Source organism: Oncorhynchus masou, chromosome 4 (genome assembly GCF_036934945.1).
Source record: "Oncorhynchus masou masou isolate Uvic2021 chromosome 4, UVic_Omas_1.1, whole genome shotgun sequence".
Classification (NCBI taxonomy): domain Eukaryota; kingdom Metazoa; phylum Chordata; class Actinopteri; order Salmoniformes; family Salmonidae; genus Oncorhynchus; species Oncorhynchus masou.
This window is the reverse complement of record NC_088215.1, coordinates 5,776,574-5,790,071: the sequence shown is the minus strand read 5'-3', so window position 1 is coordinate 5,790,071 and position 13,498 is coordinate 5,776,574. Positions and strand designations below refer to the sequence as shown.

The 13,498-nt window shown below is 42.4% G+C and overlaps 2 protein-coding genes across 2 annotated transcripts in view; both read right to left on the bottom strand.

Annotated features, from left to right (window-relative positions):
• The window catches only part of LOC135522092 (complement C3-like), a 43,227-nt gene extending 37,027 nt beyond the window's left edge, over positions 1-6,200 (bottom strand). The window contains 4 exon segments of the mRNA XM_064948044.1: positions 201-271; positions 798-966; positions 3,418-3,613; positions 6,080-6,200. Coding sequence (XP_064804116.1) covers positions 201-271; positions 798-966; positions 3,418-3,613; positions 6,080-6,150 — 507 coding nt within the window. The 5' untranslated portion in view covers positions 6,151-6,200.
• Positions 6,201-7,999: 1,799 nt separating this feature from the next.
• On the bottom strand, positions 8,000-11,376 carry LOC135522091 (piggyBac transposable element-derived protein 4-like). Its single transcript, XM_064948029.1, has 2 exons — positions 11,085-11,376; positions 8,000-10,444 (listed from the first exon to the last, which is right to left on the bottom strand). Exon 2 carries the CDS (start codon positions 9,870-9,872, stop codon positions 8,883-8,885), a length of 990 nt encoding a protein of 329 aa, XP_064804101.1. The 5' UTR covers positions 9,873-10,444; positions 11,085-11,376; the 3' UTR covers positions 8,000-8,882.
• Between the last annotated feature and the right edge of the window lie 2,122 nt (positions 11,377-13,498).

The following is a 13,498-nucleotide window of genomic DNA, read 5'->3' as shown; positions in this document are numbered from 1 at the left end:
TAAATAAATGATATACATGAAATGTGAAAGACTAACATAAATGGATCACAGATCATTAATCTGTTACTACGCAAGACTGACAGTTGTAGACATGAGTAATGTCAGAAAAAAAATATTTTGACAACTGGCCATATGCGTCAACCACTACTAAGGAAGCATTGTCAATGCAGTTACATTTATTGTGAGGACTACTTACTTACCATAATTTCCACATTGATGCTATCTGTTACAGGCTCTAACCCGGAGTTTAAGGTGAAGACTCTGTATTTAACTGAAACAATATCACTGAATTAATACACTAAGAATGTAGTTTAAGATGTTAGGTTATAGAGTAACACCTTTTTATCTGTGGATTAAGTAGAGAAACACGATTTTGACTGCAGATCAAAATTCTACAAAAGATCTGGTAAAAAAAGGACCACATGCATTTCAGGTAAAGTAACACCCCAATGTTCATCTCCCAGCTAGCTAGCTAAATGTTCATGAAAGTTTCATGTGAGTTTCGACCTGACCCCAAATTAATCAAATTGATTCACAGGGGCAGACTGGCCATCTGGCATTCGCTCAAAATGCCAGATGGGTCGGTCCATTTTTAGCCCAGTGGGCCTGTTTAACTTGTCTTTTTTTTGCGCTAAATGATCATTATCTGGCTAATAATGGGGGCCCCAAGAAAAAAAACAATGGGCCGGTGTGTTAGGAATACCAGGGCCGATTTCTGGTCCCAGTCCGCCACAGAGCATAGGTGGTTGCTGAGCGATGCTAATTCGAAGGCTTTAGGCCAGTGGGCTCAGCCATACCTGTACTTTCCGGCGTGTAAATGGTTTTGTCCGTTTGTATAAATATGTAGCCGGTTTGAAAGGAGACCAGGACTACTTTCTCAAGCTTGTGGCTTGGGAACTGAGCGTACAGGTTCACATACTGGCTCCCTGTGTAGTCCTCATCAAAGAAGTCAGGTCCCTCCGGGATCTGACAAGTTGGAGAAAACACAAGTGATTTTTTGTGCAATGTTCACAACCATAGGTAAAATTGTGAAATTAATAACTTATATGAAGATACAGTAGTCATATCCCTTGACTTATTTTACATTTTGTGTTACAGCCTGAATTCAAAATTGACTAAATATATATATTTTTCTCACCCATCTACACACAATATCCCATAATGGCAAAGTGAAAACATGTTTTTAGAATGTGATGGAGCTGAGAGGGTGAGTGTGTGAAGGTCGGTATATTCCTGCTCGTTGCCTACATCTGCTGGCCAGGAGAGAGGATGGCCTGGAAGGGTAAAGAGCCTTGTAAAGGTAACCTTTATTTAACTAGGCTATTAGTTAGTCAGTTAAGAACAAATTCTTATTTACAATGACGGCCTACACCGGCCAAACCCGGATGCCGCCCAATCACAGACGGTTGTGATATAGCCTGGATTTAAACCAGGGTGTCTGTAATGACGCCTCTAGCACTGAGACGCAGTGCCTTAGACCGCTGCGCCTCTCGAGAGCCCCAAAATTAGATTGGAAGTTGGGTGGTGGCTGTTTTAACCTAGCTTTGGCCAGATCTGTTTTTGGTCTGGAGCTGACATTGCAGGGCCCTCCAATACTGGGAGGGATATCGAGCCCAACTGGACAGGAACCTACCGGACGTTACTTGGCCGTAGACTGACCCCAGTAAGGACAAGCCTGTTGGATTTCTGTTATCTTTTGTTGGATACGCCGGTAAACAGCGTAGCTGTCCGGTAGCAGAGAGGGACGGGAAGACCCGTGCAGAAAGGCTCAAAGGACACCCGATATATCAGCACCCTGGATCTTGCTAAGGGGTAGGGTCCTGAGACCCCACACTGAGTACTTGGCAGCATATTTGGATGACATGATTGTGTACAGCCCTAACTGGAAATCTCCCCTGAAGCAGCTCAACACTGTCTTGGAGGCTTTACGCAGAGCAGGTCTAACCGCCAATGCAAAAAAAATGCAGACTGGGACTTGAGGAAGCAGAATACCTGGGCTTTATCATCGGGAGGTGCAACGTCAAACCACAAGAGAAGAAAGTTCAAGCCATCCGACAGGGGCCACGGCCCCAAACCAAGTCTCAGGTAAAAAAAAACTTTGAGGGGCTAACCAGCTATTACCGTAGGTTCATTCCTAACTATGCAATTGTATCTTGTCAACTCACAGACCTGACCAAAAACGACCCAGCCTAACGGGGTCAGGTGGACTGACAAAGCGGAAGAAGCCTTCCAGAACTTGAAGGCCCTGTGCTCTGGACTGGTATTGGTGATGCCGGACTTTGGGAGAGAGATTGTGGTCCAGACTGATGCCTCCGACACAGGGGTGGGAGCGGTCTTGTCACAAGTGGTACAAGGAGAGGAGCATCCCATTATATCAGCCGGAAACTGTTGCCTCGAGAAACAAAAATAAAAGAGTGCCAAGCGGTGCAGTGGGCATTGAAGAAGTTAAAGTACTACCTCCTAGGACGACACTTCACTCTGGTCATGGACCATGCTCCTCCAGTCTGGATGTCCAGGAACAAGGAAACCAACGATAGTTACCAGATGGTCTCTCTGACTCCAACAGTATTGTTTCTCTGTTGTCCACAGGTCCGGGTCAAAACAAGGAAATGCAGACGCCTTGTCCCACCGACATCCTCTGTGGACAATGGCCTCGTTGGCTATATCTGCTGGCCAGGGGAGAGGATGGCCCGGAAGGGTATGAGCCTAATTGAACACACCTGAACATAACTAGTTTGGAGGTTGGGTGGTGGCTGGACATGAACCTAACGGACATTACTTGGCCGTTGACCTGACCCCAGTAAGGACAAGCCTGTTGAATTTCTGTTTACTCTTGTTGTATACACTGGTAAACAGCTTAGCTGTCCAGTAGCAGAGAGGGACCGGAAGACCTGTGTAGAAAGGCTCAAAGACGAGCTAGGTTTTCCTCTAGGATTTTGTGCTTAGCTCCATTCCGTTTCCTTTTTATCCTGAAAAAGTCCTTAATGATTACAAGCATACCCATAACATGATGCAGACACCACTATGCTTGAAAGTATGGAGAGTGGTACTCAGTAATGTCTTATATTGGATTTGCCCCAAACATAATTTATATTCAGGACAAAAAGTGAATTGTGCAGCTGCAACTTATTATGTTATTATTTTTACTCCTAAACTCTAGGTTTGCCATAAGGAAGGGGTTGAATACTTATTGACTCAAGACATGTCAGCTTTTACCGGTTTTATTAATTCATTTGGAAACATTTCAAAAAACACAATTCCACTTTGGGGTATTGTGTGTAGGCCAGTGACAAAAAAAATAATCTTAATTTCATCAATTTTAAATTCAGTCTGTAACATATTACATGTAAAATGTCGAGGGGTGTGAATTATTTCTGAAGGCATTTAATTTGTGAGGAAACATGTATAAAGACTTACTTTAATGTCCTTAAGTGCCTGGTATTTGTTCACTGAATTCAGGGACACACTTGTGGTGTAAAGCAATTTATTTTGCGCAGGGAAGTTCATCACCTTGATTTGGACATTGAGGTCATCCCCTGAGTAACCTTGAGCTTCAACAAAGACCCTTTCCATGCTACCCACCCGTAGAGGGTTAGGAGCAGACATGACATACCTGCAGTGATGAAGAGAGGGGAAAGGATGTTTCAAAATATGGAGGGTGGAATATTGATTTGTGCTTGACTAAGCCCGGGATGTAATTCAGGGCACGTCACAGCACACTATAACACACTTTAAAGGTAATTTACAGTTGACCTGACATGGGCAGCGTTTACCATGAATGTGATCTCCACGAACGTTGGGAAAAATGCCTTTTAAAGGCATATTGTTGGCTGTTTAGTGCACCATACTATAACACACCTTGCACTGAATCACAGGCTAGACGTTTTTGTTATGGAATGACTGACATCTGATCGATGTGTACATGCATCTGTCTGCGTGTGTGTTTTTGGGGAATCTGTCTGCAGATACATGCTGTGTTCGGAGCAGTGTAATAATCCATTTTTAGTTCTCATTTCTCATGCCATTCATAAAGTGTAGCAAAATGCAGTAAACTGCTGAGAAATGTATTACCCCTGAACAAGGTCCCAAACCAGTAGACTTATTCAGCCAATCTGGCATGTCTAGTAGGCTAATGCTTCACTGACCCCTCTATGCAAACTTTGGGTTCAAAAATCATATAAACAGAATGTTTTTTGTCAACCAAATATGTAGTTGATTTCAGTTGATTTGACCATTGATAGGCGCAACTGTCCATCAATCAAATGTATTTATAAAGCCCTTTTTACATCAGCAGATGTCACAAAGTGCTTACACAGAACCCAGCCTAAAACTCCAAAAAGAGGAAGTAATTTAGATGGTGAAGCACAGTAGCTAGGGAACACTCCCTAGAAAAGTTGGGAACCTAGGATGAAACCTAGAGGAACCTGGCTCTGAGGGGTGGCCAGTCCTCTTCTGGCTGTGTCAAATGGAGATTATAAGAGTGCATGGCCATTAGAGTAGCTCACAAAGTTTGCCTCCCTGGTGGATATTTTTTAGAATCTGAATTCGCTCAAAGTGTCAACGCAAGGGACGGGGGCACAATCGACTTGAACAGAGGGACAAAGTGGATGCCTTCAAGATGAAGCTTACCCTTTGGGCAAATCATATTTCTAACGGGACGATTGACATGTTTCCCAATGCTGATTTCGAGATTTGGAATCTGATCAACAAAGCACACAGCGACACACTGAAAAAAAACCTGTTAAACAGCATCTTGTCAAGCACAGATAAACAGGTAAATTAGTTATTGTTCAGTATGTTAATCAATTCTGACATTCATATTACATTTTATTGAACTGGTTAAAAATGTACACCTTTAAGGTTGTGAAGCTATTCGTTCGATGTCATATTCTGAATCTGATCATTTAATACACCCACTCCTGAACTGGTCGCCTAATTAAATGGCTTATTCTCTTGAATTGATAATACATGTTTTCTCAGTTAATATGGCAGTGTAATGACTTTCTTTTATACCATAATTGTAGAAAAGGCCCATGGAGTTGGTGGAATAATCCTTTAAATCATTGCCATTTACTCAGCTGGGCCAGGGGCGCTTTAATTAGGTCAGGTGGAAATGTCCGACAGATCTCAACTCCATAAAAGGAGGAAATTGCAATCGCCTGATCTCGCTGCTTTCTCTTGCTTAACTCCATCTGATCCAGAAGTTCTGTGCGTCCATGAATCCACCGACTCTGTTACCTTTCATCTGAATTATCTGTGGCGATCGGGAGAGTGGGCCATTCAGTTACTGTTAATAGTTATTACCGCGGAGCGCGGCTTGGAGCGCACGCTTCAAACATATTGTGTAATGTGAATTGTCAATGATCACGGCCCTACGGATCCTCATAGGCCAATTGTGAAATGAGAAACGTCATTGTTTGCTAACTGATTGACTTTGATCGTGGGGATTATAGCTTGTATAACCATTCACTGTTTGTATTCTAGTAGCCCCTTGAGCCAGAGTCTATTTTGCAAGTGATGCCTGCCCAAGAAGGCAGCTGCAATACAACATTACAAAATGTAGCTGCAATACAACAGTCCATAATATTGGGTCATGACTCATTTGTCATTGTCAATTTTGGGTCCCCAGGCAAAATCAGTTGAGAACCACTGGTACATGTGCCAAAACCAGATTAGGCACATTTGCTATTTAGCGCAACAGTTTTTGTGACAAAACTATTGGTACTGTTGGAAATGCAATGGAAAAATATTGAACTTCAGATTTAGAGTTTGTACATGAAAACTTAAGCAAAAAAGTACATTTTGTGTGCGCTACCCTGATTTTTATCCACAAAAAAGTCAATGTTAACCGCAACAAGTCCTTTTAGGCGGATTTTAGAATTTCGCATGAAAATATGTCTCCAATTGGATGGAAATCTATTAATACTACAATTTTTAGAAGTAATATTTATTATTCATCAATGTTTCTGACACGTTTTACCATGACAATTCTAGGAATGATGGCTGATGTATTGCCTTTAGAATTGTGGCACCAAATGTTCTACCACATTGAAAACGATTTTATTTATGATGTACTCACAGCACTTCACCATTGGAGAGGAGAGGGAGAGACAGAGCCACAGCGGCCTGCAACACTAGCTCCACCAGCATAACGTGGGTCTGATTCAAGTCCAAATTAAATTGCTTCACCCAAGGCTCAAGCTTTTATCGTGGCATTTTCCCAGACCATAACTCAGTTCTGCTCTTGACCCTCCCCTTTTGGACGAGTGCCAGACAACATGTTCACCCTCCCACCCTGTATTTATTCTTATCAGAATTGGAAATTTACGGGAACAGAGATACAGTACAACCAAAACTACATACAGCATTATCAAAATCAAATGTTTGCATGAAATGGCACACACTTCGTTCATATTACCAGATTTTTGTCTAACCAACTAAGAGAATAAAATAGAAGGCACGGGTCAAAGTAATTGATTTATGACCCTGTGTCATGATGTGTACATGTCCAAATATGGGCCTCCGGCCAGGCCATCCTGTGGTCACGTGTTACAGGGTGTGTTATTTTATATCTATATTGCATCCTTTGAAGTAGTCATGGTGATTGATGTCTAGGGGCCTGGTTGAACTGGGGGGGTTGAGTGTTAGAACTTTTGGAACGTGTATGTCCCCCACCCCCAGTTTTATTGCCCTTATGGTTGTTACCTGATGAAGCAGGAATGTCCTGGGGTATTGGCTGTGGCATATGCATTATAAATATCCAGAACAAGGCCTGCGATTTTTAAAATAAAGGCCCAAATATTAAACATAAAAAATATGTCTCCTAGGCCAATTCTCGGGGTGCTCTGCAGCACATGTCATGAATCCAATGACAAAAGCCTGGAGGATGTTTTGCGTGAGGCTCCAGAATGTTTTAAAGGATTTTTGTGTACGAGTGAGTCTTACATATTCCAACCTGAGGAATCTACGGTTAAGAGGGTCCAAACCCATTTATCGGGCAGAACCTGAGAGTTTTTCTCCAGCGCTAAGGATGAGAGAATGGCTTAAAATAAGACTCGCACTGTGTCAAATTGAACAGGCCCTGAGTGCTTCAAGTCTATCCGGATATGCGTTGGAAGAACAGGTCTGCGGACGAAATGATCTGATGGCCCTAAGAGTCGCTTCAATGGCGTATACCCCGGACTCCAGAGTGACAATTTTAGCATGTGAACAATTTGACAGTGCAAATGCGACAAACTGTCAGTTCATATGTATTTTCCAAAGCATGCAAGGATGTACATTTTTTTCAAATAATGTTCAGTTTTAAATGGCGCGATTACCATATTTTCCAAACACTGATGAATAAGCTGGACAGTCTTTTCGAAAATCGTGAACAATTACGATGGCCGAGGTTATCGTTGAGACATACCCAGGACCCACAAGGCCGAAGGCGGATCTTTCCCTGGAGTGAAAATGTCCGGAGCTTCGATGGAGCGGGCAAACGTCTTTGCGATGGTGAATTGGAAACGGATAATGGTCAGGGCTTACCGGACCCTTTATCTGTAATTTATAGTAAAAAAATGTTGAATTATAAAGCGTGGTAAAATGTAGGTACTAAATATTCAGAATTAAATCATTGGTTTTGAAAATGACTCACCATTTAAACTGTTAAGACTACCCCCCTACTTTGTGCAATTTCCGCCTGAAGACATACCCAAATCTAACAGCCTGTAGTTCAGGCACAGAACCAAGTATATGCATATTCTTGGTACCATTTGAAAGAAAACACTCTGAAGTTTGTAAATTTGAATTGAATGTAGGAGAACACACAATAGATCTGGTTTAGATAAAACTATGGGAAAAAACATTCGTTTTTTTCTATTTATTTTTGTATCATCATCTTTCAAATGAACAAGATAAAACAAAAATTCAGATAAGACAATGGGGACAATTTTAGTGCAAAAATTAAGAGGCCAACAGTACCTGTGCAAAATTTCAAAATGATAACTTCCAAAATGTGTGTGCTACATGACATTTATTGTGAAGTCACCCAGGTGTCCCACACACAAGTTACCCAAATGGCCAAATTGGTTAAGTACACATTTTGAAACCAATAACCATATACAAAATACCAAAATGGTATTCTAACACAGCCCCCCCACAAAAATGTAAATTTTTTGAAAAAAAAAAAAACAAAACAATTTTTTTATGAAAAACAAAAATATACATCCATGTTTATTTGTAAATGTAACTATTTACACGCTTTTACACACCCTCAGTCCTCTATCAAATCTATTTACATAGCCCCAGCCTAAAACCCCAAACAGCATGCAATGTAGGTGTAGAAGCACGGTGGCTAAGAAAAACCTAGAAAGAAACAAGGCAATGAGGGGTGGAGATCAGTGTTTTTGTAGAGTGTGCAACAGGACAGCACCTCAGGAGAAAAGATTAACAGTTTAGGGTTCCATAGCAGCAGGCAGAACAGTTGAAACTAGAACAGCGGCAAGGCCAGGTGGACTGGGGTCAGCAAGGAGTCATCATGTCAGGTAGTCCTGAAGCATTGTCCCAGGGGCTCAAGTCCACCGAGAGAAAGAAGGAGAGAAAGAGAGCAGACTTAAATTCACACAAGACACCAGGTAAGACAGGAAAAATACTCCAGATATAACATAATGACCCTAGCTCAGCTAGAATGCAGACTGGTGTTCTCAGCTAGACCGCAGACCCACTTTGCCATAACCCCACCAACATTGCCAAAACTCTAGACAATGTTCTGCTGCTGATGCCAGATGCCATAGCAGTCTCTCTCTGATGTAAAGCAGAGGGTCACTGAGCATGTGCTGCATGTGATGGGAGACTTCATCTTGCAAACACAGCAACGCCTCCATGCTGTGCCCTTTTGGCCCTTAGGCACATCCATGCCTGCAAATATATTTGGGCAGATGAACACTTGTGGCAGGAGCAGAAGGGACAGGGCTTGCTGCAGTGGTGCTGTAGCCAGCAAGCTCCTTGATGAGCTGCTCTCTGAAGTCTTTCTGTGAGAGGAAGGGCTTTCCACAGCTTGTTGCCACTTCCTTGTGTAGGATGAATGCATTCCCTACGGCAATGTCGATGAAATGATAGAAGAAGGTCTTGTACCATTTCATTATCTTGTGGGGAACATTGTAGTAGCCGATTAGCGAGCCCGATAGGTCGACTCCGACCATGCTCTTGTTGTAGTCCTTCACTGCAGTTGGAATGGGGACATTTTTGGTGGTCCATGCCCCTGCACCGTCCTTAACACGCCTGACAACACGATCCCCACTGAAGGACTTGTGGATAGTGGAGCACATCACCACCTCTCTGGTATCCATCCACTTTACAAACAGCAGGCCATCTTCACGGATCCATCGCATGCTCCCCCGCTCAGCCCGCTTAGGCATGTCGTTCACCTTCGTCTTCGGAAAGCCCACCCTGTTGGTACGAATGGTGCCACAAGCCCATACATCCAGCTTCCTTAGGTCTGCAAACAGGGTAGGGCTTGTGTAGAAGTTATCCACAAACAGTTTGTAACCCTTCCCTAGCAGTTGAACATCCAATAACGCCATTACAGAGTCATAGCTGAGTCCCTTACCGGTAGCAAAACTGTTCTTCCCCTCGTAGACAAAGAAATTGCATGTGTAGGCACATGCAGAATCAGCCAAAACAAACAGCTTGTAACCCCACTTGGTTGGTTTGTTTCTCATGTACTGTTTGAGTCCAATTCTGGCCTTTGAGGATACCATCCTCTCATCGATTGACACGTTCTGAGCTGGCTGAAAATACGTCTTGCAGGCCTCAACAATGCTGTGGTAGAGCGGCTTGATCTTGCAGTCTATCAAACGCTGCTGTGCCCCTCTTCTTCTCATTCTCTTCATCAACCTTTGGGTCACTGATGTGAAGCGCCTGTGAAATCATCAGAAACTTCTTGCAGGACATAACAGTCATGGGGAAAGGCAATTTGTACAGAGCTGATGTTTTCCAGTAGTCCTTCAGGCTTTTCAGCTTCACCAGCCCCATGTAGATGACCAGAGAAAGGTAGCAGAAAAACTCTGACATGGATATGGGCTTCCATGCTACCTTTTTGCCCGCTTGTTTCTTCTTCCCATTCTTATTAGTGTTGGACACGAGCAAACCTGCAACAGATGGTGTAAAAAACAGTTGGAAAAGCTGAAGGGGGGTGTAATTGGAGGTCGGGTTCACCTGAGGTCCTGGCTTCCTTATCGGCCTAAAACTTGGTTGTGGTGGCTCCACATCATCTTCTAGGACGGTGTGCCAACGCCCTTCTGTCCCTCTGTTAGTGGCTGGCACACTTCCCCTCTTCCTCTTCACACCTCTAGATGGCCCGGGAGGTGTGGAGCCAGAGACAGCAGGGGTACAGCTGGATGAACCAGCTTCAGAGGGGGGTGGACACCTTGGCACTGGGGGTTCCCAGTCGGAGTCAGTGCCACTGTGAAAGATAATGTTCAGTTAGAATAGTTTCACATATGAGCCCTGTATCAACAGCTATAATAAACATACATATAGAGTACAGGCAGTAGCCCTGTATCAACAGCTATAATAAACATACATATAGAGTACAGGGAGTAGCCCTGTATCAACAGCTATAATAAACATACATATAGAGTACAGGGAGTAGCCCTGTATCAACAGCTATAATAAACATACATATAGAGTACAGGGAACATAAAGTGCTGTTCCATATCACTTTGGCAATTGATGTGGGCCTGCCTCAAAATAGGCTATTTGGGTAGACCATGCGTTCTCAAAGAATCTGGCCCTCACTCAATGGCTAGCTAACGTGTACTTTAGCCATTTCATTACATCGCTATATATAGCTAATAAAATGTAAAAACAGCTATAATAAACATGTATAAAAAGTGCTGTTCCACATCAATTGCAAAAGTGAAATGGACCTGCCTCAAAATAGGCTATTTGGGTAGACCATGCGTTCTCAAAGAAACAGGCCCTCACTCACAATGGCTAGCTAACGTGTACTTTAGCCATTTTTGCAAATAAAATGTAAAAACAATCACTAATAATATTTTATATAAAAGTCAAACAACGGCATTAGCATGAGAGCAACTTACCAGTCCAAAACGATGTCCTCTCCGTTCAAAAAAAAGTCCTCAGTTTCAGAATCGAAACTATGGGAGCTGATGGAGACTTCAATCTCTGCCAAATCTGTCTCACTATCCCGGTCAATCTCTTCCAAAATCATTTCTACATTCGTGTATCTAGTCTTAGAGGTAACTTTCTTTGACTTATTTGCCATTTTATTCGCGAAATAAACAGTTGAAGTAGCAAATTACTGAAAAACGTCTGTGCGTAATTAGAATCACTCTTTCACGGTTCAATTGGCAATAGCGAAAGAACGATCTTTACGCCTGCCTCCAGTGAATAGGTTTGTCTTACAACAATGAATCATGGGATATTTCCAGTTACATCTGCTCATTGGCTATCTACCCAGCTAGATTTCAAGAAGATCAGTGGTCATTGGGTTAAAATAGAGTCAATCAACGAGACAGTGGTCATATAATTGGTGCGCAATGGGCTCCTCACGTGTTGTCTTCCAATCTGTATTACCATATCAATAGGTCCCGCAAAATGGCCCATCAGAGTTCATTGTCTTCCCTAACAAAGAGTTGATTGCAAGTAAACCAAACATGACTGGATAGAGAGGGAAAAGACGAGGAAAAGAGAGTCTCTTTACGTTGGATGTTACTTTGAAAATTGTATGACAGGAAATTCAACGCGATAAGCGGTCACAAAATGTTTGGTGTTAGGCTATAAAAAATGGATTTAACCGAACAAACGATCATTCATTGTGTAACAATGAGCCTTGGGATTGCAACCAGAGCAAGATTTTCAAAGGTAAACGATTTATTTTAATGCAATCTGTGACTTTGTTATGCAAGTGCTGGTTGAATAAGTAGTTTGATATGGGGGTCTATGCTCAGATAATCGCAGCTTATTCTTTCGCAATAAATTATTTTTTAAATATGACAACGCAGGTGGATTGGAACGATTCTAGGCTTTTGAAGCATGTGAGACACTTGTATTTTCATGAATGTTTAATATGACTATTTGTGGCGAACACTGTATGTTGTTGAATTCAATCCCGTATCCGGGATCGAATCCCGGGAACCTCCACCCCCTCACGACATATTCCAGACCCCAACAAGCAGCGCACAACCTGGGCTCTAGTACATACCTGAAATGTATTTGACATTTTATGTATCTAACATATTTTTATATTTAATAACCTATTTTGCATGTATTATTTTCTTTCAATCTCCTCCCCGGTGAAAAAACGTCACAGAAGGACACATACATCTAGAGCTGGGGGATTCCGGCGCACCGAACATTCCCTATGAAACAAGCAAAACGGAGGATAGACCTGTTTTTTATGACATTTCAGATGTTGACGACCAGTTATTCTGTGATGCGGCCAACCTTATCGACCCCGTCAATTTTATGGCATCAGTATCTGCAATAGAACAAGCAAGGTTTTTCACATTTTCCAGGGCTTTGAAATCGAGGAACGTTTTGCTATACAAACGACTGGGTGTTTTAATTGAGAGACAGTACAGAGACGATATGTTATTCTGGCGTAGAACAATTCCACGCATGTTAAACAGCAAACCGATTAAAAAATGCAAATACAGATGCTAAAATCATACATGTAACACCTATCATTCCAGAAATACCCAAAAACGCACATCCTTAATTATCCAAATGGCAGAACAACATGAACAAGGTGAGACAGTTGAAAGCCTCTTAGCACAGATACCGCCAGAACTCCTAGAAATGATTAATTGTATGAACGAGTCAGGGACGCCCGATGAAAACCTGTTATCACAGATTCCCGACGCCCTCATAACCTTAATTCATCGGATGAACGAGAGTCAGACATTTTCGGCCCCTGCCACCCCAACAGTGATAGACCAACCAGTAACGCCCAGGTCCGTAGAGTCTGAAACGCCATAAGATGTTTTTGGGGAATTGGAAAATTGTCTAATAAATCTGGAGGGAGATGGTATTGATAGACGTGTCCGGGTTGTGTACCGGAATAAATTCAACAATACAGAGATTCGACAGTTTTTCAATTTCCTATGGGTGAATCAGAATCTTGACTATGCGGTGTTTTACGTAATAATAATATACACTCTGAACGATCTGTTAGAGACGGCAAGAGATAATGGCGAACCACGTGATGTCTTACAGTTGGAGATTTGTGGAGATAGCCTGCATAACACAGTATCTCTTATTTTACCCAATGGCGAAGCAGATCTTGAACAATTTATCGCGCTGCTAGAACGCCTTGTTCAGTCAAATTTAGCCGTCATAGCAGATCGGACCCTTGAGCTTGTAGTGCAAATAATACGTCAACCCCATGGTGGTGGTGGGCAGAGAAGGAAGCTTGATAGCCTAATGCAGTCAGAAATCATAAGCAATAAAAGGGCCTACCTCATAAACGTTCACAATCCCGATAATAAGCTAT

What these genes read in the sequence shown, in the direction of transcription:
- LOC135522091 (XM_064948029.1), bottom strand. Translation starts at nt 9,872, where the DNA reads ATGAAGAGAATGAGAAGAAGAGGGGCACAGCAGCGTTTGATAGACTGC.